The sequence below is a fragment of the Dromaius novaehollandiae genome, chromosome 2, assembly GCF_036370855.1.
Source record: "Dromaius novaehollandiae isolate bDroNov1 chromosome 2, bDroNov1.hap1, whole genome shotgun sequence".
Lineage (NCBI taxonomy): Eukaryota > Metazoa > Chordata > Aves > Casuariiformes > Dromaiidae > Dromaius > Dromaius novaehollandiae.
This window is the reverse complement of record NC_088099.1, coordinates 92048786-92071959: the sequence shown is the minus strand read 5'-3', so window position 1 is coordinate 92071959 and position 23174 is coordinate 92048786. Positions and strand designations below refer to the sequence as shown.

Sequence of the window (23174 nt, the reverse complement as noted above, 5' to 3'; positions counted from 1 at the left end):
CTGAGGCTAGCTGGTAAGTCTGTTTTATAAATAAACTTAGAGTCAGTAGGTGTGTGTTTTTTGGCAGCAAGAATAACTTGATTGCATTTCTTGACTAGTATAATTTTTTTTTAAGTTCTAAATTGATAAAAGAATAGAGCAAGGGCTGCCGGTACCAGTTTAGATGATGCAAAACTGCCATGCCATGAAAAATATTGTCACTTCCACCAGAAAACTTCAATTTTGCCTCCCTCGCCCTAAGCAAAAAGTTCATTTTTGTGTATGGATGAATTGTACAGTCAGTGTTTTGACAGTTTAAATTAAATAATACACAGCACTATTTAGCTGAAAAATGCATCTGTCAGCCAGAAAAATAGCAGACATTCCTATCTTTTTTTTCTGTGAAAGAAACTTACCAAGGTCATTGATGCTTATTGAAAATGCATTGCCAAAGGATTTTCTTCATCTTAAAGGACTTGATGTTTAGTGGAGCATAGGCCTTCCTTAAAAAGAAAAAAAAATAAAAGACTGATGTATCTTGAGCTCCTTGTCTTGACACTTCATCCTTAAAAATATTCTTGCCAGCAGGGCATATTCTGTGTAATATTTTGTGTATATTTTATTGCATATTTGAAAATGGAAGAAGGAAATGTTACATTTCTCTCAAAGAATTATATTGTACCCCTGTGCAAGTGCTGGGAGTCGTTTTTCTGCTTTATTTAGAATGCTGAGAGATTATAACTTCAGAGAAATACAGCTTAGATGTTGATTGCTTTGGGGAAATGAGGGCTGCATTTGCTTAGTTATGTCAGTACTCCTGGTAAGATTTAAAGGGTCTGATTCAGCTTGGTGCTGTGGATTTAGGTTCTGTGGCAGGCAGGACTCACTGCAGAGGATGTGCTGGTCTGTGGTGTGAGAGTGGTATTTTCTCTTAACAAAAAAAAAAAAAAAAAAAAAAAAGGGGGGGGGAGAGAGAAATCTTGCTAGAAAGCTAAAGATCAACTTGAAAAGAGGAAAGAGCTAATGTGAAATGAACTGCTTGCCTCCGGTCTTTGATTGTTGGGCTTAGGTGGCTCATGGCAGCTTTCCTGCTCCCATGCTGTGCCATTGTCACAGTCCAGGTGCTCTGTATTGAGTTCCTGCACTCACATGACTGCTGGTGAGGAACTCGCAGCTAATGGATTTTTTTTCCTATGGTTTTGATACCTGTGAGTACAAGGAGAGCAGGTCTTTCTGGTTCCCAGTAGGTGGCAGATGGGGTGAACTTTGTTTCTGAAGATTCTTTAAAAAAAAATTCTTTAATCTGCTGAGATCACTTTATTCTGGAAAAATAATTAGTTGTGGTCAGAAGGTCCTTGCTTTTTTTCTTCCCCCCCCCGCCCCCCCCTTTCCTCTCTTTAATCTCTTGGACTTAGAATCAGCAGGCACCTTTCTCAATCTTGTCGTCCTTTAGACAAACTCTCCCTGTGCATCTATACACTCTTTTCTCTGTTCATGTACAGTAGGAAAACAAGGTTCAATGAAGTAAGAAATTATAAACATGCTGTTACTGAAGCCAGCAGGGTAGCCATGAGTGTTAATTTTCTATTCGCTCCATTCCTTTGGATGACCCATATTTAACAGGCAGTGATAGCTTTACTACTTTTCTTTTAAGAACTCTGAAAACCATCTTTATTTAAGAATCAACACCAGCTTTGTATGTTTGCCTCCAAATTGTTAAAACAGAAGATACCCTATCAGGATAGACTAAATTCAGAATATTGGAGGTTGGATGATATCATTACTGGCTCTGTATTTAGTTTAGGAGATGATGGAAGAATCAGAAAAATTATGGAAAGAAATAAAAGAATAAATCTTAATTTGATGTATTGTTTACTACTAGGGATGAATCTCTAAAGGTGATGAGTTGATTGAGCTGTATTATAACAAGTCAAATGTTCTGATGGACAGTAAGAAATAGCATGTGACGGTGAAAGTCAGAGGAGTGTGCTACAACCTATTATCTCTAAGAATAGAAGTTGCTTGCTGTCCTCTTAGTATGTGATAGACAATAGCTAACATTACATTGAGTAATGCAGTCTGGATTTGGGCAAAGTTCATGTTTTGAGAAAATAAAGATGGTGGGAGGTAGCTGACTAAGTAACTTGCTGCAGGAGTACCTGAGAAAGCATCAGAGGATGTAAAACTGCTGAGGTACCCTTGGTTTAAGTTTACTTGATAAAAAGAGATGGAACTGTTTCCTCGTCTTCCTGTGACAGTTTGTATGTCTGCTCTTTGGATGACAAGGTGCTTGAGGTCGGAGACATTTTTGCCCTAGTAATAAATCCTTACCTGCCTTTTTGTCCTCCAAAGTGAAAAGGTGTGTTTAATGTATTTCTTTTCTTCTCATCATTTGCTTACACCCATGGGGTACCTCATAAAAGCACAGAAGCTGGATTTCATTTCTGTATCCCATGTGAACCTTGTTATGAGGAATAGTACGTAGATAAATGTGTTTTCTGCTAGGGCAGATTCATACTCCTGGGAAGGGTTACTTGTGCCTAGAACACACTACAGACTTGAGGGATGTCTGAGCACTCGAGTCATTCTGGGTCAGCTGCTCTCTGCTCTTCCCAGTTGGAGGAGTGTGCCAGAGAGCTGCTGGGCGGGTAGGAGTTTGACACCTATGCTTCCATTTGCAGCTCCTCCTGATGCTGGCAGACCTGTAGGGACACCTGTGAGATCCTGTTCAACCTCTGGTTCCTACACTGGGCCTTCAGGTTGAGGCTTGCTTTTGAAGCACCCTGTCAAATGGTGATGCAAAAACATGAAGTGAGAAAAAAGAAAATGGAAGAGATCTCCATAGTGCAGAGGGCTCATCTCAGTGCTCTGAAGAGTCATGTTTTCAAATTCAGTGGTGCTGTCAAACAGTTCCTGGTTTAATACTGGCTGTTCCTGCACTGGTTGTGTGAAGGCTGTGTCGACTGTTCAGTGGGATCCCTCCTCAGACTTCAAGTCCAAGACCTTGCGCTGCATCTTTGAGAATACAGATCAAGTGATGGTTCTGCTCCTCTTGGAGGTGAGTGGAAAAAAGTTTCATATTAGAGGCCATCACAGGTAGTAAAACCCAGATGTGTTGACAGCTCTACATTGAGGTGTTCCAATTCCCAAATCACCTTTTTTTTTTTCTAGCTCTCGAAGGTCATCTCCAGACCTTATGAGGGAAAGGATATGTTCAAGATGTACTTCTAGCTTGTGCATCTATAACAAAGGCATCTTGCATGGTAGGATGGACTAGAGGAGATCACCACAAGGATCCAGTCCATGTTTGAGGTCAGAGAGTCATCTTTGTGATAGCATCACAGGTGCTCGTAGCTGCAATTACACTGCACAGACATTGTTTAGCATTAAGCCTCCTGTTCTGTGAAGGTGCATTCACAAATCCTGGAGGTCTCTCCATCTGTTGTGTTGACTTCTTCATTGATGGTCTGCCCTTCATGGTTCAGTGATCCATGATAAATTAATTTTTAATAGCAGGGTTCTGGGGGATGAATGGCTGCTCTAAGAGGTATTTCTTTTTTCCTGTTGCCTTGGACCGATCCCCATTCATATCAAATAAATGGAATTTCACGGATGTAATTATTGTGTTCCACAACAGAATGAAAGGTGGTAACTCATCCTAGACTTAAGAAGCTTAAATACCTGCAAATGTGAATTCAAGTTACTTTGGGTGAAATCATTCTGTTAATTCAGGAAGAGAATTGTCCCCCAATTTGCAGGACACCAATTTTTCACATTTCAAATCCAAAAAGTTTACGGATGTGATATTGGCAATAAAGTGCTAGTGGTTTTGTCTTAGTCACAGTTTGGTTATTAACCTAGATTGTAGCTCAGATGACCACTCTTAGGAGCAGTGGGCACTCATTTTCTTAGCTGGATAGATGCAAACGGAAGGAGTATTCTGAATGACAGCTCTGACGCTCCTTTTGGACTGCTGTGACTCTGACTTGCTGGCTTCTGTTGTTAAAAGAACTGTTTGAAGTCTTAGCTGGTAGTGATTCAGCCAGGAGCCGAACTAGTATCACGCAGGACCTATTTTGCACAAAAATAGGTACTGTCTTTCAAATGGAAACTTGTTTGTGCATGGGAGCTGGTTTGTGCCCATTGTTCAACTCGTCTTCCGCCTGTGTCTGTCTTAGGCCATGATATGTAAGTTCAGAAGCCTAGTGAGGGCATTCCTTTAGTAGGGAATGTTTTACTCCATTAATATCTGAATCTTATGTTTATTTCCAAGTACAGGTATTCTTTAAGCCTCTGGTGACATAATTGGTATTATGCTGACTTGTGAAATTAGTTATTTTGGTTAGCATTTCCTCTGCAAGGCAGGTGAGTCAGAACCTGGTCCTTATTACCAGAGTGGGCAGGTGTGGTGTATTTTGCAGGTGGTGTTCCTTATGGGACCCCTCTGTCTTACAGTCTCTAGGAAAGTTTCCTTTCGGGAGATTAAATTGCCCATATTCTTCCTTGTTGCCATACCTTTTAGGCAAACTGATCTTTTCACTTCATGGGTAACAAAGGGGACTTATCTCCCTTTGCCTTTAGAGACCCACGTCTTTCACGTGCCCCTGATCATCCTCTGTTTTTGAGAGGACTAGCGTGCACAGCCATACCCTTCTAATACCGTTTCATTGCTCCACTTTGTCAGATCCCTCCTGCCCACCTAGTTTAGTTGTAAGAGAAAAGACCTGGTCAGAGAAGTTCTGTGGCCGTGGCCACGCTTAAAAATGGCTTTGTCGTTGTCAGCTTTAAGTGGATACCTGAACTTTGCTTATTGCTGAATTGTTCCAAAAGCTGTTGCCCTGGTGAAGCACTGCTGAAATGGTTTGTTTGCTTAAAGAACTTTGCTGGTGGCTGTGATTAAGGGATTTCAAGCAGAAGCCTATGCAGTCGTAAGATGGGTGTATAGATAAATGTTTGAAGATGAAAAAGGCATTAGTATCCAACTGCCAGTACCCAAATCTCTACAAGAGATGTCATCCATGTGCCCATTTGCTTTTTCTTTTACGCTTCTCTGCAGTCAAATATGTCTCTGTTAAAGGCTGAGAAGAAACAAAGATGTGCTCTGAGCAATGCAGTGTGTGCTGAGAGGAGCTGACAGTGGGTTCTGAATGGACCTGTGGAAAGTTTGATCAAAAAAAGCCTGGTCTTGGGTGCTTGTCGCACAGGGGCAGAATGGGTGCTTTGACCGGAGGTGTCAAAGAAATCCAGGAAGTGGTAAAACTTCTGTTTTCATTGAAAATCATAATTTACTGGAAATGGTAGCGGTTCTTCCATGGCACTTCGGATGTTGGAAGAGGATGTGCTCTTTTATAGATTGGCTATTGTAACAGAAGTTTAGGTACTTTAGGCTAGCAATGATCAAATTCAGTTGTAACTTCATTAGCATGAAAAGGTGTAGGAGGTCATTGTTGCCTCTCTAGAACAGCTTACTGTTGACTGTTCTTAAAGGCTGTTCACTGAGCTAGAGCTTTCTCTAACCACAGAAGTGTGTTGATTTACAGAGCCTAACACAATGGCTTACTAGTTTGAAAGCAAGACTGTGGTTTGGAAGGGGACCATGGTAGATCCCTTGTGTTCTGCTGAGATGCAGTTGGGTATTTGCTTAAGAAATTTCCAAATATAGTTCATACCATTGGGAAATAATTTTGAGTGTGATGGTGGGATGCTGTTGACAGTATTATGTCACCGTGCATGATGTTGTGCTCTAAAGTAGCAAAGTTAAGCTGGAGGCAGAATGAGCTGCTATGAAAGACACGGCAGAAGCAGGTGGATTGAGAGCTGCCTGTGTTGAAATAATCTCATAGTGATGAGCAGCTGGATACGTTTTGCCTGGAGGAATAGCTCAGTATAACGTAATTCAACTGTAGCTGCAAAAGAAAATTCTTTCTTGAATTAATTCTGTAGATCGCTATCATCAGATGAGACAGTATTAAACTTGAATTGTGTTACCACACTCCCGACACTGTTTAGGCTAGGGCTCCGGCTTGGGGAGTTAAAGGCAAGAGAGAGATCTGGTGCTGAAAACAGATTAGGATACTAATACTTTAATTAGAAGAATTTAGAATATGTTAAGCTTATAGCATTGTAGCACTGGGAATATACAACAGCAAGTATCTGATTAAAGTAACTGCTTTGTTTAATAGGGTATTTAGATACATCAGTTTAAAGCATGAGTACTTTCGGTTCTCTTATCAAAAAAACACAGCCACAGCAAAAGAAAAAGCCCAATGGAAAATAAAACTGACTGGGTAGGATAAGGTCCCATGTTCAACCTGATGGTATTTGTGTGACTGGCTTCATGTATTTTAACTTCATGCACAAAATCCCAAGTGCTTAAAAATAAAAAGGTCAAGTGCTTAAAAATGAAGAAACTGATGTTTACAAGTATTTGAAATCTCACTTTTTGGACATAGAAGTTCCTGCTTTATAAAACATTTTTATTTGATCACTTAACTATGACCACTAGATGTCTCTCTTTAAAATGCCTTGTTTTGATTGCTACCTGTTTCTTCCCCTCAGTCTCTAAAATGAGAAATCTTTACTATACTAATGTTTTTGATTGAGGCAGAGATGATTGCATCAGTATTTCAATAGGAAAAATGAATGAAATTGCAAGTTAAGGTTAAGTTACATATAGACCTGAATTTTCTTTTGATTAATAAGTAACAAGGTGTACAGCTGCCTTTTTTTAAATAATTTTTGAGGGTTTTTTCCCCAGAGTTAAGGTTATATGGTAGTGAAACTTTTTCTGTGCTTGATAAGAATAATCTTACCATGTGATGGTTGGCTATGTCTGTCAGTGTTCATATTTCTAAATACTGAAGTTCTGTAAGTAAAGAGATAAGAAGTTATGTACTGTCATTTAGAAGCACTAACTAGTTTCTGCAATAGGCAGTTTCTTTTAGAGAGAGGTGTATATGCATATAAGCAATTGAATAGCTGAGTCTTTCAGGCTGTTAGGAACATCTCTGTTTCTAAATTGGTGAATGGAGATGCTGTTTGGGTAGGGCTGAAAAATAATCAGCTTATGTTTAAACAAGGAAGTTAGCACCTTGGTCAAAACCAATAGTACTTTTCACTGAGCCAAGCCTCGTTCAGGCTAAGATCCGGAACTTATCTGAATCAATATATGTTTGCATCGGCTTCAGTAGGCTTCAGACAAACCTTGAGTATATGTGTGGCAGAGATGGGTATTTCTAGTATTCCTATTACACATACTTGTATCCGTAGGCTGACTTCAAAGGATGACGAGGTGGAAAGCGTATACCATTATTCAACTGGAACAGTCTTAAGCTGTTGTGCTTTTGTCATGTCTTCTAGAGTAATAGTATTTTGTGCTTAAGCAGGGCGTCTTGTTCTATTAACATTTTCTTTGTTTTTAGGTGGCATGTAATGAGCCCAGAACTGATAGTAAATCTGCAAAAAGCTGCTTTGGATTCACTGTAGGGATCCTTTGTCTTTCCTTAGCTGTCTTTGATTTGTATCTACCTAAACAGACCTCAACGCTGTCACGCACTCAGCCAGGTCAAGGTAGTCTGTACAGGCATTGCATTGTCTGATTTTTTTGTGTCATTGAAGTAATAACGTCACACTGCTGAATACCAGAGGATCTGGCTTGGTTTATGGTCTTATCAGGTCACCTGATATCTCACTAAACAGCACAGATGAGATGTTGAGACATGATGACTATCTGTAAGTCTGAATCAGCAATGCACTTTTGACTAAAGCCAGAATTTCTAGGCAAAAAACCCATATTATGAATAGAGCTCGATTATGGAATTGGATAATGTCTCTAGTTATGATACTCCCATTCTTTAACAAATGAAATAAATATAAGTCTTACCTGACTAATTTCTTTTTCTCACTCCCTCTCAGTCTTGAGCTTTGCTTTATGAGGCCCCTGTCGTCATGGGTACGCCAGTGTTCGTACTTGCTGGTCTCCTTGTGCATTGTGTCTTCTTGGCCTCCATTTTTGACATCTACTTCACCTCCCCTCTGGTTCATGGTATGACTCCTCAGCAGACTCTGCTGCCCTCCCCAGCAAAACGTCTTGTACTCTTTGTCGCTGATGGTCTGCGGGCAGATTCCCTGTATGAACTGGACAGCAACAGTACTCCTCGAGCCCCTTTCCTGCGGTAAGTTCATCTGAAAATGCTTCTGATCCAGAAGATGTGCAAGGTGAGACAGTTCTCTGTAATGTTGAAAGGGTTCTCATGGGAACAAGAGGGACAAAGGTAATTGTGGTACCTTGGTACCACCTTCCCTCTGACTTGTATGGCAAATTTTCACAGGGTTGCACTCTGCAGAAATGAATTTATTCAACTTGGTGCCCCACACCCCCTTATCAGTAAATTTGTTAATCCCTGACCAGAGAGTAAATTGATTCAGTACTGTCCTCTGAAAACAGCAAATAGCCAGTAATCAAGAGTAGTGTGAACTTTCTCCATTTGTGCCAGCATGGCATCAATTCTGAAACCTGAGTCATTAGTTTAAATGGCTTTCAGGATGTTCAGTTTAGCAGGAGTTGTTCATTAACGTGCTTGTCTTCTAATTCTAAGCTACTAGCGAGGCTTTTTTAAGGAGTGATTTAAAAAGATGGGCTGAATGGATCTAACAACATGCTGCCACTTGCCATTTGTTTGCTTTCCTGGGAGCATGACCCACCGTCTCCCTTATGCTATCTCTAGTGTGCATCTCATTGCTTAATGATATGATTTGGTTTAAGACTGTGAAAAACTAATGCAGCCACAAAGGAGTGCTAGCAACCTTTTCCCCTGAGTGCTTGCAGTTCATATTCCCCAGCCTTCCTCATTTCCATATTTCAAGATAAATATTTGATTGTAAGTCAAGTAATTTCCTAGACTAAAAAATGTGGACAATATTAAATAAGCCTACTCTTGTGTAATAGTACTGGTTTAGCTTGAATATCAAAACAAATCCAAATAAGCATTCATCTGGAGCAGTTACAGCATTTGCAGTCTGCTATAGAAATCTGAGGAAAATAGTCTTATACTGCAGCACTTGTCAGCATACATGGGATTACTTATAACTGCTCTTCCTGTTAAGTTGCAATGTTTTGGTAATGTGCTGGATGCCACTTGCAGTTTCTGCCACATCAACATGAGTTTTCCATGCCTTTTTTTGGCAGTGGACTTCATGGCTTCTCCAGAGGAGTTTCTTTTCATAGCAGTAAAAGCATGGGTCTTTTTGCACAGTCCAGCAAGCTGGAAATGCCATAATGCCCCTTCACTAGGAGCAGTGATGAATAACAACTAGGAAAGGGATATACTCGACGTTTTGCTGTTAAAAGGATGTCTTGAATTTTTTCAGATTTAGGCATTTGGTGTTACCACACCTATCTAGAAATAGAAAGGTAAACCATATATTGGCTTTCCATACAAACCCTAATGCTGGGAAGTTTGCAGTTTTGCTGTCTTTTCTTTACCTTGTTTGTGGAGTTACAGAAGACTTTTTGTTTTCCAAAATCATCAAATTGAAACATTGTCCCCTGCACTGAGTGCTTGGGGGAATGGAGGGGACGAATTGCCTTAAACTGGTGAAGATGCTAACGGATCAGTGTGTGAAATAAACTGCCAGTGAGGTTTGTGGTGGTATCTGTATGTATCTCACTCTGCATAAATACACACGTGTGAGTGTGTGTATGTATGTGAGAGAGCATGGAAGGAGAGTACATAGCATGCTTTGCCTTCTGAAAGGTGAAAGGCCGGGTAGTCCCAGGGGGCTCTTCAGTTCTGCATATACTGCTAAAGTTGAGAAGTGAGAGTATCCCTGTTTGGTCTTCAAACCCTTGAGCTGTCCAAATTTTGTAAGCTCATCTTATAAAACAAACCAACAAGATCAGATGTTGTTTGCTGGAACTGTGCTTTCTTTTTCATTCTGCCAAGTTATTGCTGTCTGAGTTTGCCCATTTCAAGACTATTAACCCAAAATATAAGCAATTTTATGTAAAAGCTCACTTTTTTGCAGATTCATTTCTAAGTGCCAAGTGTTCAGTCCCTTATCTGCTTTATAGTAGCAGGCAGCATAACAGCCAGTCTACTTGTCTCACCTGGGTGGAACACTTCGGGAACCACTGCTCTGTTAATGAGGAAAGATTATCTTTAAATGAGCAAGGGCCATTCTTGTCCTAACATGCTATAAATGGAAGCGAGGTTTCAGTAGATACACAAGATTAATAATAAATATAATCTATTATGCTTGGAGCAGATTGCTGACTTAAGGTATGCCAGCTATTTGGTCTCTTCTCCTACAACATTTCTTGAAAAATACATCGTTCAGCAGTGTTGTGAGAGCCCAAGGAACCACGGGTAGTATCTTCTGCATTGCTTTGCCGGTGTGTTGAGGACTATGGGGAAGACTTTTTTCCTTGCTTGGCATGTTTCATCTGTATTATTATATCATGACCATCGTAGATACGGGTTGCTAATGTCTATGCTATCAAGGAAAGTAATTTTTAAAAAGATTCTCCTGAGTAAAGGGTTTTGAGATAATTTTACATGGCTAAGTGAATTTTGAAAAGATAAATGCCATTCTAGCTATGTTTCTTCTGCCTGAGTTGTGTTACTGTTGACTTCAGATTCTATAATACAGGACCTCAAAAGCAAAGGTAGAGGATTACCTTTCAAATTAATAAAATCGGTTTCCTACCTGTTGTCACTGCAAAGTGTAAGTAGGGCCAAAACTGTTCTATTGTCATAAATCTTCCACTAATGCTAGTACAATGTTTCAATCAGTCTCCAGTGGGAAAAAGAAGTTAAAAACCTCTTTAACTGGTACTGAAATCATTTTTCAAAGTAGTACTGGTTTTAAATATAACTTGTCTTAAAAGCTAGTGGCCTAGGAGTAAAATAGTAAAATGCTAGACAGAGCATTGTATCACTTTTCTCATCCTTCACTCTAATATTTGGGCCTAATGTTTGAAATAGGCCTGAGAATGTGAGATCTAGGATGAGTTTAAAAACAAAAAAACCTGTCAATCTGGTGAGCTTAGTGTGCATCCTGCCCTTTTAGATCAAGTCTTATTTCATTACTGAGAAATAGGTTTGAAACAGAGCATACAGATCTTGTAATTAACAGTTCAATAAAATCAGTCTGTTTAAAAAGTTTCAAAACATGAACTCAGAATCTACTGATGGGCTGTGAACACATCCGATAAAAATAGCAAATTCTGTAATTTATATTTTGAACAATGAAGTTCAGAAGCTTCTACTGCCTTTTTTTCTTTTCTTTTTCTTTTACATCTTAAACATTAGTGTGAGGTATGTCCTGTTTTTTTACCTTGTCCAGACAGTGGGCAGTGAATATTTCTTCCAGAAGATGGAGACAAGAAAACAGTGCATGGTAATGCTCACAGCTTGCTCTCTGACAGGCTCCAGCTGTTCATGTCTTCAGCAGACGAGAATAGCTTATAAGACTGTCTCCTATGGTTAGGCTTTTGTCCTCTATTTTCTCATCTTTTTATCAATTATTGCTATGTATGTGCATAACTTTTGGACAGATAACATCTCCATACATATGGCGAGAATGTATCCTCTTTCACTTTGGTATAATTGCATAAAATGAGGTTTGCCTGAATTGTCCCTGTTTCTCAAAAGATTTGCGCCTTAGGTTTACATTTGTTTTTAAATCCTCTTGATGCTGACTTGCAAGATTCAGCACAGATAAAGAAGACAGACGTGGTCACAAGAACTAATTATAACTGAGCATATTTAATGAATAAGAGGAGATTAAGCTAGACATTTTCAAGCTTAATGGAAAGAACAAAGAAAACACAATACCAGACAGCAACGATCTGGTGTGGGGGGGAAGTAAACTATATTAGAAAAGAACCAAAATATAACGTATTAATTCTAATTCTAGCTAAACTCATCTCTTTGAAGTGGTGATGGTCCCCACTAGTAATGATCTCTGTGGAGTGTTAAAATTTTGAACCACTTGCAGGATAATATTCTGTTTGTATTGCCGCAAAGCAAGCCACAGTGAAAATTTGTTTAAATTGGGGCTTTTCGCATTTCCTACCTAGCATCCACCTGTCACTGTTACGTACAAGCTGTGGTAGTCCCGAGGAGTCTTAAGCACTAACTACTTTTTATCCTGTTTTCAGGAGTATTCTGGAGAATAACGGCAGCTGGGGAATCTCTCACACCCATGTCCCAACAGAGTCTAGGCCAGGCCACGTTGCACTTATAGCTGGATTTTATGAAGATGTCAGTGCAGTTGCTAAAGGTATGCTAGTCTTAAAGCTTGGAACGTTGTCCTCCAAAATACTGTATTTCAGTGACGTGGTAGGGTTCTAAATGATTGCTAAATCCCAGCAGAGTTGTTTGTATACCAAGATTATGTGGAAAACATAAGCTTTTTCTAGAGGCATATTGTTAACAGTGAATATTGATAGCTGTGAAGAATAGGTTCACGTGCTTTTATTTTAGAATAAGTTAATATTTTGCAGCACAGTGAAATTTGAATATATTGCTATTAAACTGTAAAAGCAAAGGTGACTTATGACTACTTCATGCAGCAGTTCTTAATTATGATTTGGGACATACTGGGAGATGGTTATGTTGATGTCATAAGCAAGAAGTGAACTGCAGCATTTTAGCTGAACCACATTGTTAAGCCAAGTTAGAGGATCAGTAGCGAAACAAAGCCAAAACCCCAACTGTGTGTTTTACCCAGAGATAGCTATTGCTGTGTGGTTGGTGGTTAATAATACAGAGCAAGCCCTCACATTACTGACTTGCTGCTTTGTATGCTGCTCTGCCCTATTCCAGGCCCAAACACTTGTAGTGTTGTGTATTGTTTTTGGAAAGGGGAGGCAAGAAGAATTATCTGATGTTGTCCATGTTTCTAACCAAAATGGTCTTCATTCTCCCATCTACAAATGTAGATTTGGCAGGAATGGCTGTTAAGAGCATCTCTTTATGTATCTGCCAACTGCCTTGTCATGGAAACAAAAAGTCTTGAAGGTTTTATTGTGAAGAGGTGGAACATAGCTGCTGGTAATATGATATATAAGTGCGTGATTTATTGCCTGAAATGTTGAAAACTGAGAAGAGAGGTCAGACAACAGGGAGTATAGCATTGAGGAGAATTTTAGCTTTGTAGAAGGTAAACCAGCTGGGTTTTTGTCTGTTTGAAACCCTGCATAATAGGATTGGCTTAGGTTTTCAGCCCATTTCATATTGAATGGGGCACTAATTGCAGGTAAAACAGAGACCTGCTCTGTGTAGTTTGTTGTCAAATAATAGAGACTTTTAAATGCATTTTGCCAGCACTGCCAGTCTTAAGTCAATGAGATGTTTTGGCAAGCCCACTAAAATCTGTGTGTCTGGTTTTTCTTTACCAGGCTGGAAGGAGAATCCAGTGGAATTTGACTCTGTTTTCAATGAAAGTAGATATACTTGGAGCTGGGGAAGCCCAGATATTTTGCCAATGTTTGCCAAAGGTAAGGTTTAAATTTTGTGAGTCTTTAACATGTATCAGATAAGTGGCTTAATGTGGCTTAGCTTCTATTTCAGAACAGTGATGTACAGAGAGAAGAACTGTATGCAAGTAGGAACAGCACGGTACCGTTCCTGTAGCTGAGATCTTTCCCCTTGTGGGGAGTGTGTTGCCATTCTCTGTCAGCCAAGTGCACTTGGCCCTTGATGGGCATGATGTGGTTGTTAAGCAACGTTTCAGCCATGTAAAGGGCCTCTGAATTTAATCCCATTTTGTTCATGGATGAATGGGGGCATACGCACCATTTCTCTGAATCTCAGAGTAAACCAGGGAGAGGGGTACAAACTGTGGGCAAATGCTGCTGTTGTATTTAAAAATTGATATTCACAAACCAGAAAAAATGATAGGCAGGATAGCACTAGCATCTAATTTTGTAAAAAGTGCATGTTTTTTTCTCATGAAGATTCCTGAACTTTGTCTCAGCTCCGGTCTCTTCTCCTTCCCCCCACCAATATTTCACACATGCACACATTTTTTTTTAACATTCTTGGATCCTCATAACAGTTTATGGTAAGCTATTAAAATATCTGCTGATAACTTATGCTTTCCCAGGACCTCTGCAGCTTGTATTTGGGAATCTTGTTATGGTGGCTGGGATGAGAGGAAAGGCCTCTTGTGCAGATTACTTGCATTTTTTTGGAGCCGTGTGTTCTTGGGAAAATATTTGTCGAATTCAAGAATTTCCCAAAACTAGTTTTCTTTGAGTAAGAAGATAAGCAGAGGACTGGAAGCGGCCTTGATGTTATCTGGAGGGATGTACAAGGGTAATACCTACAGCTCCCGTGTGTTTCAAAATATGGCTTGTTCTGAGTGGGCACCAATAGTGGAGCTTTAGCCTTTTGCCCTCCGCAAAAATCCACTTTGCATGGCCTGTGGCTACAGTGCTTGAGAAACACTTAGTGCAGCACTGTATTTGAGAAGCAGATGCTGTCTTGGAAAAAGGATTGTAGTTTATCATGATGGAAAGGTGGATTAACTTCTTTGGAGAAAGGTATTTCCCTTTCTCCCTTTTCCTCTCCAGTATATGCTTTATCTGCAATCAATCTGTTTTTGGCCATGTGTAGATTATATAAATCCACTATTTCTTTGTTAGAATCTTCCAAAGAGGGAGGAACCTTGGCTTTTTACAGTGCAGAAGGGAATGGAATCAAGCATTTGCAATATCTTCCTTCTCACTGATTTGTAATGGGGAAAGAGGGTTGTTCATGGGACTACTTTTGATTTTGGTTTTGTTTCTTCTATCTTGCCAAAATGTTCAGAATTTTAATAACTATTTCACTGTTTTCATTGAATGATGAATAAAGGGTATATAATGCTTGCTGTTTTTTGGCAGGGAGAGAAAAATCCTTTATTTCCTGTCATTGTCTGTGTTCTTAAGGTCCTTGTCCCATCATAGAATAAACAGATATAATATTCATGCACATTATGCATGACTTGCAATATGCATATGTGTGACAATATGCATTGCATATTTCAGTCAAATGGGCATGGATTGTATGGAGAAAGTTACTTGAAATGGTTATAATTCTTTTTGCATATCAAAGTATTGATATGCAAGAAACCTGGATGTGTTGAGTCTTTTTTTGGCTGTGTGGTTTATTAGTGTATTAGTCTGAGAAAACGTCTAAAGTATCTTCAGAAGTAGTATGTGTCAGTTTCTAATGGTTCAATTTACTTAACCTCCACAAAACTAGTGTGCTAATTCTAACTTCATTTTTCATGACATTTTTGCCCTAGAATATGTATCAACTCCTAGAGCAGCTTTGCAACCTTGAAGTTATCTGAAAATAATGTACTTAAATGTGTGTACTTCATTTCTAGAATGCTCTTTCAGATTTTGAAGTTTTCTTCTAGACTTACTAAAAGTTGAGATTTGACCTGTCCAGTCCCATACTGTTTTGTCATGGGTCTGGGCTGGGGCGTAATCCAGAGTATTAAAAGCTACAGTGAAAAGGGAACTGAAGCTCTTGCTTCTGCTGAAGGAGGTAAATATTAATCCTTTGCATCCAGATTTTCACGTACTCCATGAGTTCCCATTCTCTCTCTAGAAAATTAGCAGTAAGGCTAAGGTCATTGCTTAGCTTGAGCCCTGAGCAGGATACCGTCAAGACCATGGAGACAAACAGGACAAGATTTCAACCATGGTCAGGGTTATTCTGGAGAGATTGTGCACCTCAGTGTTTGTATTTGGATCCAAACAGACCCGTTGTGCTCTCTTCCAGTTCATTGTTCCTGCAGTGCACCAATACAGCAGAATTTCTGAGATTCCTCACCTTGCTCTGTCCTTTGGCAATTTCCTGATGTCTGAGCTCTGTTAGTTTGGCATCTGACTGTCCTTATGCCTTCATTCTTTTTTCCCCTTTTGCGCCTGTAAACTTTGCTAGTAAAAACTTCCCTCTGGTCTGGGCTCTGGTGACTGACAGAAGGCTTATCAGACACAGGAACTGCCTCGCTAGCAGAATTAGAGCTTTGCTTCCTACAGGACATAATCTTATTGCAAGGAGGGAGGTAGCTTGACCCTTAATCAAAATATTTGAATCTTCATATTGAGGGCTGAGACAACGTGCCAGATGGAAGTCTGCAGTAGGGACAGCTGATACCTGGCACAGAAGTTTCTGATGTCCAGTTATTTCTGTTAGTGCAGTGGTAGCACCAAACCTAGTAGAAGTCTGCACTCACTTCTAACGGTTTTCATCTCTGGATTCCTTCTGCTTCCCAATCCCTTCTTTTTTACCTCCCCCCCAGATTTAAAGGAAGTATCAGGCATACCATTGCCTACTACCTTTCAAAAGATAGAAATACGAAATATTCTAAGTGGTAGGCTTAGTGGGCTGTGCGTTTGTTCTGTTTTGTTTTTTAAATCTACTAGCTATGCCAAGCACTTCAAAACTCTCCTAGGATCGCCCCGTTTTGCCACTGCTTTTATCTGTGTCAATGTGGAGTTGGATGTTTTTTTCCTCTGGGATGCATAAGTAGCAGATGTGTTCCTTTACTGCATACTTTTCCTTTGGCTCTCATTTGCTGCCTTTGGTATGGTACCTCTCAAAGACTTATTTTTTCAGGTTTCATGTAACACTGCAGAAAAACAGTACAGCACTGTGCCCTCTTAGAACTTTGGTCCTTCTTGCAGCGATCACCACGGCTTATTTCTTCTTCCTTTGAACCCCTTTGTCTGCTGAGTTGAACTCCTTAATGAGTTTTTTTTAATGCCTTGGAGTGTTTTGTTCCTTTTCTTTCAGACTCGGAAACTGCAATGAGTATTCTGGGTTGTAAGTAGTAGTAACATCTCCTGGGGGGATGGGGGAAGCTGAATCAGGTATCTGTGCTAGCTTTCATCTTCCTGGCCGGAAATATCTGTGTCACTTAGGTGGGTTTGGACATAATCTTGGAAAAAACAGCCCTCTTGAACTGGGATGCTAGTTCACTCACAACCCTGGAAGTCTACAAAACTGCATTATATAATTGTGACATTGAGCAAATCGGCTAGATTGTCTGGCTATCCACTGACAGAAGAACATTTCCCCTTTGGGAGTTTACATAGACATACTGGAAATAGCATTCCCAAGCTTTAACAGCTCAGCCATTGACTGAGGAATTTCATTAAACTTGCCTAATTTCAGATCTTTCCAGACTTTCAGAAGTTGACTTTCTTCTAGGTCTTCATCTTTATTTCCCCTTTCTCTGCTTTGCTGTCTTTACAGAGTACAGAGTGAAATCGTCTTGTCCAGATGCTGTGTTTTCGCATCAGTGGACCTACTGTTGTACTTTATGCCTGAACATAGTGCAGTAGTTCTCCCTTTTGTATTTTAAACCCATGTTTTAAAGTTACAGACCTTGAATATTGTCTTTATATAGTTGTCCGCTTGGTTTTCAGTACTGAGTTGCGTTCCAGAGTTGATAACCAGCAGCTAAGTTGCATCCATCCTATTGCTTTCCTTACCTGTGGTATATGATGACAGGGTGTTGTCTTATATGATTCAGTTTAATAACTAAAGGTTAAGACTCTGGGGTTTTGATACTGTAATCTGTCTTCTATCAGGTAATTACTAAGCAGTATAGTAACGTGTCCTAAAATGACCTGTGTGTGGTCAAATGAGACCCTGGATGCTTACCTTCATCTGTTAAGTTTCCCAGTGAAACTCCTTTCTTCAAAATTAAATTCTCTATCTGCTTTATTCGCTTTAATTGGATTTTGTTGTACTCCTATCTGCTTTTCCGTGCTTTATTTCCTCACCTGAACATAAAGGATAACACTGACTCTCAGCCCCCTCAGAGATGCTGAGAAGCTAATGGCTTAAAACAGTATCAAGGCTTCAAAGAACACAAATGATGGAGTAATTTAAGTTAAGGGAAAATCTCTTTTCTCTTTTCTTTTTTTTCCTCTAACTTCTCTCGGTTGTCATTCTTGGTATGTTTCTGCTCCTGTACATTAATATTCATGTATTTTCAATTAAGAGAAAAAGAAGAAAACTTTTTGCTGTTGTCTTGTATTCCATCTATATTGTTTTTGCAGGTGCTAGTGGAGATCACGTTTATACGTTTTGTTACACAGCAGAAAGTGAAGATTTTGGTACGCAAGATGCATCGAGGCTTGACACTTGGGTTTTTGATCATGTTAAGGTGAGTAAAGACTCTTTATGCTGCCTATGTATAAAGAGCACAATTGGAAGATGATAATTTTATCTTTCTCTATAGATCTAGGAGGTACGGAATCTATGAAAGATCAGTCATTTGGGTTAATAATTAAAAAAGGCTTGAATTGATTATCATTACTAGTGTACTGGAAATTTGTCATTCAACACTAATTTTAAAAAATACACTTTTAAAATTCTCTGTTTTTCTCTGAAGTTTGCATATACTCTGAAATCTATCCTTTTAGAATATTACAGACCCTTCAAAATCTTGGATATGATTAGCTGAGGATTTTATAATAAGTAGTATGGGAGGGCCAATAAGTCTTGATTATGAAAAAGAAATGGAGAATATTCTTCTTGATTAACTTCTGTGAGGATTCTACCTACTGTAACTATAAAGTGTTTCTTATTGTGATACATGTAGTTGACTCTTATCTGCTGTGACTTACGCTGTGCTGTGGCTAACGGAGCCTGAGCTAGTTCTGCAATAAAGGCAGCTTAGGCCCTGAAGCAGCATATCTCACTCACATGGCGCTATGCTCAGCTGACTCAAGTCAATGTTAGTCCATTGACTGTTCTTTTCTGTGACGCCCTCGCTGTACATATTAGTATCCCAATGCATGTAGGCTGTTTTTTAATTATTTGTGAATGCCTATGTTTGTGTTATGCTGTGCTATCCCACTTGACCCAGATAATGAAATGTTAGTAAATAGGTATTAACTTAACTATTTGTATCAATGGAACAATTAGATGAGTTTTGACTTTCTGGATCTCATAATAATGTTAAATGCAATTGAAGATTTAATAAAACTTTCCCACAAGATCTCTGGACTGTATTAATGCAAGCCAAGGGTGGGTCTGCTTTGAAGAATGATGTAGGTGGAAAAGGATTCATTATAGTTCGCTAATTCTCAAATAAGTAATTTTTCTGAGTCTGCAAGTGGAAAGATTATATATATATTTTTTTCTAATTGCCATCCTCTCCTTGAACTTACACTTTTACCAGGCTGCATGTTGTAATGCATATGAATAATATAAATCAAATGAGGCTTTTAATTTTACTTGACTAACTGTTGTCTTAAAGTTACACCCTGCTGTGATTTGGAGTTGCACAGGTATTTGAGGGTGGTACTACCTTTTTTTGCTTCAAAACACCTCACAGCATTTCTTCTTTCAGATTATAATCAAATGCTTACTGGTGACTTCCTCCTTGGAACCATCGCCATTATTTTAAATACATATTTTGCCTATCTAAATTTCATGCTGTTGAATGGGTAGGGCTTGATTGACTAGTCTAAAAGATTCATTCAGCTAATAATCACTTCTGTTGCACACCAGTGACTGCTTCAGAAGCATGAAGGCTTGAGGCTGACTGAAACTGAGGTCACTCTGCTATTATAATTCCAGCAACTACACTGGTAACAATGACAATTTGAATTGGAAATCTGCTTTGCCTAAAATATTTTCCTCTCACTTGTAGAGTTTTGTCTCAAACACTAAATGACACATCGTTCGACCCTGTCTTGGGCAAGGTGGTCCCTAGGTTTATGCCTCTGCTCCAGGAAGTAAAAGACACTAAGGTCTCTTTGCTGTGTAGTCAGCAGACTACAAGGGTGAGGAGGGCGCTTGTGGCCTCTGCACAACAAGGGGACAGGAATAAAATGGGGCCTAAAGTTTGGTGCTATGAACCCTGGCACCCTCACATTGCTCTTTCTCTCTCTAAGTGCTAACCAACGATAACTCAATTGGTAAGGAGATCTGTGAGCTGCAGCTGGTTTATATTGTATGAATCAGAAGCAGATTGCTTATAAATCATGAGTGGAGGAAAGAAAATTTATGATGCTTTGTAGTTCCTCTTATGCATATTCATGGGACAAAGTGACCCTGGCCCTTACTTTGATCTAGACTTAATCTTTTTTCTCTGACCAACTATCTTTCTTTTTTTTTAATTAATTAATTATTTTTTTTTATTTATAGATGGGTTAAAACTCTTTAAATTCTATGCTGTGGCAATAGTTTGGGGATGGCTCAGACAACCACATGGGTGTGGAGCTGACTGAGCGTTTTTGCCAGAAGCCTTCAAAATAATTAGGGAACCAAGCAGAATTTGCCTTGATGTGGCCTAGCAGTTTGCAGTTAAACAACCTTTACCTGGACCATGCTTTGAGTTTCTGCTAAAGAAAAAATTAGGCAGCAAAATACTGTAAGACTAGATCAACTAACAACAAAAACAGTTGTTTTCTTTTCATGCATTTCTGATATATTAAACAAATTGTTTTTCCTCAAAATATTTAACATTGAACTTTACATTTGGGTCACAATGATTAAAATATCCCAGGCACTCATGCAGTCTTGGAGATGAGAGAGTGTCAATAATGCATGTCTAACCACAATTTAATTTCTTTAAAGTGTATCCTAACCTACAGTCATAAAAAGTTGACTTTTTCTGACTTAAATGGACACAGAGATGCAGATGGCAAACACTTCTCTTTTTTTGATCATAGTGCTTTGTTTTCCCTTTATTTCTCTTTGTTGGAAGAGGGCCATGCCAAGACTTCAGTCTCTCCCTTTTAGGCAGGGTGGGGATTAGAATTGAGAACCAAATGATAAACTCTGAATCTCTGCAGATGTAGAGTGCCATGACTTGATGCTTGTCTCTGCAGCTGGATTTCCATATGAGTAGCTCTAACTAGCAGTACAGTCATTGAGTGATTTATTAAAATAGGTGTAGCAGCCTTGTGAATGAGCATGCTCAATTGATATAAACCTGGCATATATATCTGTTTATCTTGCCTTTGTACATTTAGTTTGCACCTAAAAATTGGCATAACTATTTAAACCCTTGCATGAGTACAAATCAGCATGCACTGCTTTAATCAACCAATTTAGTTAAATTGTCCTGGATTTATATGTGGAGGGATTTTATGGCAGGAGCAAATTTATGTGTAGTCTCTCTTTCTCCTTATGCATCCATACAGTCAACAACAATTTGTCAGTTCTATAAAAGGAACCTATTTCTAAGGAGGACTCTCTCTGTGCAAACAAATCGTCCCCCCAAACTTCTGTTAGATATCTGTGAAGCCTGTATGTTGTTCAGACATTGGTAAATAATGTATTTGCTAGACCTTGGTAGTCTCATTTTTTTATTTTTCTTCTTTCTCCCACCCAAGAAGGGATATGATACGAAGATTTCGTATGGTACTAAGATTAGAGTGTTGTAACCAAACTTCTTGTGTAATATTTTAATTAGTACCTGTATTATAATCAATCAACTCTTTGGTTTATTATCATTGGTCTTATTAGACTGTGTATCAATTGTAGCCAGGGCATTTTTTGTTGTTGTTTGCCAGAAAAGTGGAAAGCTGGTTGGAATTCAGAAAACGCATCCTCTACTCCTCATAAAGCTTTTCATTACACTATCTTAGAGTCCCAGGAAAACGTAGGTTGGAAGGGAGCTCCAGAGGTCATGCAGTCTAACCATTGTCTTGAAGGAGGTCCAGTTAGAGCAGGTTGCTCAGGCTTTGCCTGGTCATGTTTTGAGCATCTTCAAGGGTGGAAACTCCACAACCTCTCTGGGCACCTGTTCCAATATCTGACTACACTCATGGTTTTCCTTATCTCACTGGAATTTAATGTGCGTTGAATTTTCTGTTGCCTCTTGTCCTGTCACCAGGCACCTCTGAGCAGAGTCTGGCTCCATCTTTTCCACACTCTCCCAGTAGGTAGTTGTAGACAGCGCCTGGATCTTTCTGTAGCCTTCTCTTCTTGAGACTGGAAAAACTGAGTTCTCTCAGCCTCTTAATGTAAATCATGTACTCCAACCCCCAAATTGTTTTGGTGGCACTCTGCTTAAATATACAAAGGAGGTAATATCACTGAACAGAGCAATTAAAAGGATTAAAGGGGAAATCAAAAAAAATCAAGACAAAATAATGTAGCTAACATACAGTGTAATGACTTTGAAATTAGTGTCCTGTCTCTAGGTCTGAAGTTTTGCAGATAATGAGTACCAGAAAGTAGTAGTATTTAGTATGCTACAAGGACATATAAGGTTACTGTTGGTAACCACTAGAACAAGATTAAATGTTTATTGTCTCTCCTGTTTGCTGCTGTCCCACTTGCCAACTTAACACCTTTATCAGCCTAACTCCTTGCAGTGGACTTCCTATTTGCTTTTTTCAGTAGACCTTTTTAAAAGTGTTCTGTGGGATAAAGTTTGCTATTTGCTCTGGGAAAAGATGCTGCATCTTAGATTACACTCTCCTTCCTTTTGTTATCTTGCTCTTAATTAGTCTGAGGTTAGGCAAGCTGTTCTGACTGCTGCTGGTCTGGGTTAAGAGGGTTCTTGTGCTTAGGGAAGTGAGGTATCTTTGGAATGTTGTGGGAAAATCCATCTAGTGGAAAAGAAGAATTTCAGGCCTTGCTTTGCTCCTGGAAAGCTTTATTCATTCAATTAGCCCTTGATAGAAAAATACCTTTCTTTAAAACTTAAAAAGTAGATCAATGTTTAATTTCAGGAATTTACTATTTGTCTGTTTTGAAATGTTATTGGTGTGCTCTGTAAGGCCTTTTTGGTCTTCAATCAAATACATGCAGGTGGACCCTGTGGGAAACTGAAACCTCTAAAAAAATCATTATATTGCTATTAAAACAATGCTATCAGATTTTGTTTTTGTATCCTTATTTTAAATATCTCTGGACTTTAGTCATGATCTTGTTTGGAGAAGAGCTGAAGTTGAGAACATAATAGCACATGCATATGAATGTCAGTCTGCAGCTTGCATATATTCAGAAAAAGTCTTTACTTTCTTGAATTTCCTTTTATTATGGTGGAATAAAGTATTGTCATGCTGTCCTGACAAAGCTAACAATGGTTAGAATAATAGAACAATGGTTCTCTTGCTACCAGCTTGGTTTTACTCTTGGTACAGTGACTTCGGTGTATATAATGTGTGAACTTCAATTTTTGGCAACGCCACCATTATCACGAAGGCGTCTACT

The 23174-nt window shown here is 39.1% G+C and overlaps 1 protein-coding gene across 8 annotated transcripts in view; it reads left to right on the top strand.

Moving 5' to 3' along the window:
- PIGN (phosphatidylinositol glycan anchor biosynthesis class N) overlaps nucleotides 1-23174 on the top strand; it is a 108159-nt gene that overhangs the window by 7829 nt on the left and 77156 nt on the right. For 5 of the 8 annotated variants that reach the window (XM_064506898.1, XM_064506891.1, XM_064506894.1 and 2 more), the window contains exons 2-8: nucleotides 2661-3037; nucleotides 3151-3291; nucleotides 7894-8153; nucleotides 11326-11379; nucleotides 12143-12264; nucleotides 13385-13483; nucleotides 18053-18159. In XM_064506898.1, the coding sequence (XP_064362968.1) occupies nucleotides 7927-8153; nucleotides 11326-11379; nucleotides 12143-12264; nucleotides 13385-13483; nucleotides 18053-18159 (609 nt within the window). In that variant the 5' untranslated portion in view covers nucleotides 2661-3037; nucleotides 3151-3291; nucleotides 7894-7926. The remainder of the gene's footprint in view (nucleotides 1-2660; nucleotides 3038-3150; nucleotides 3292-7893; nucleotides 8154-11325; nucleotides 11380-12142; nucleotides 12265-13384; nucleotides 13484-18052; nucleotides 18160-23174) is intronic. The other 3 variants (XM_064506893.1, XM_064506896.1, XM_064506895.1) reach the window with 3 other exon arrangements.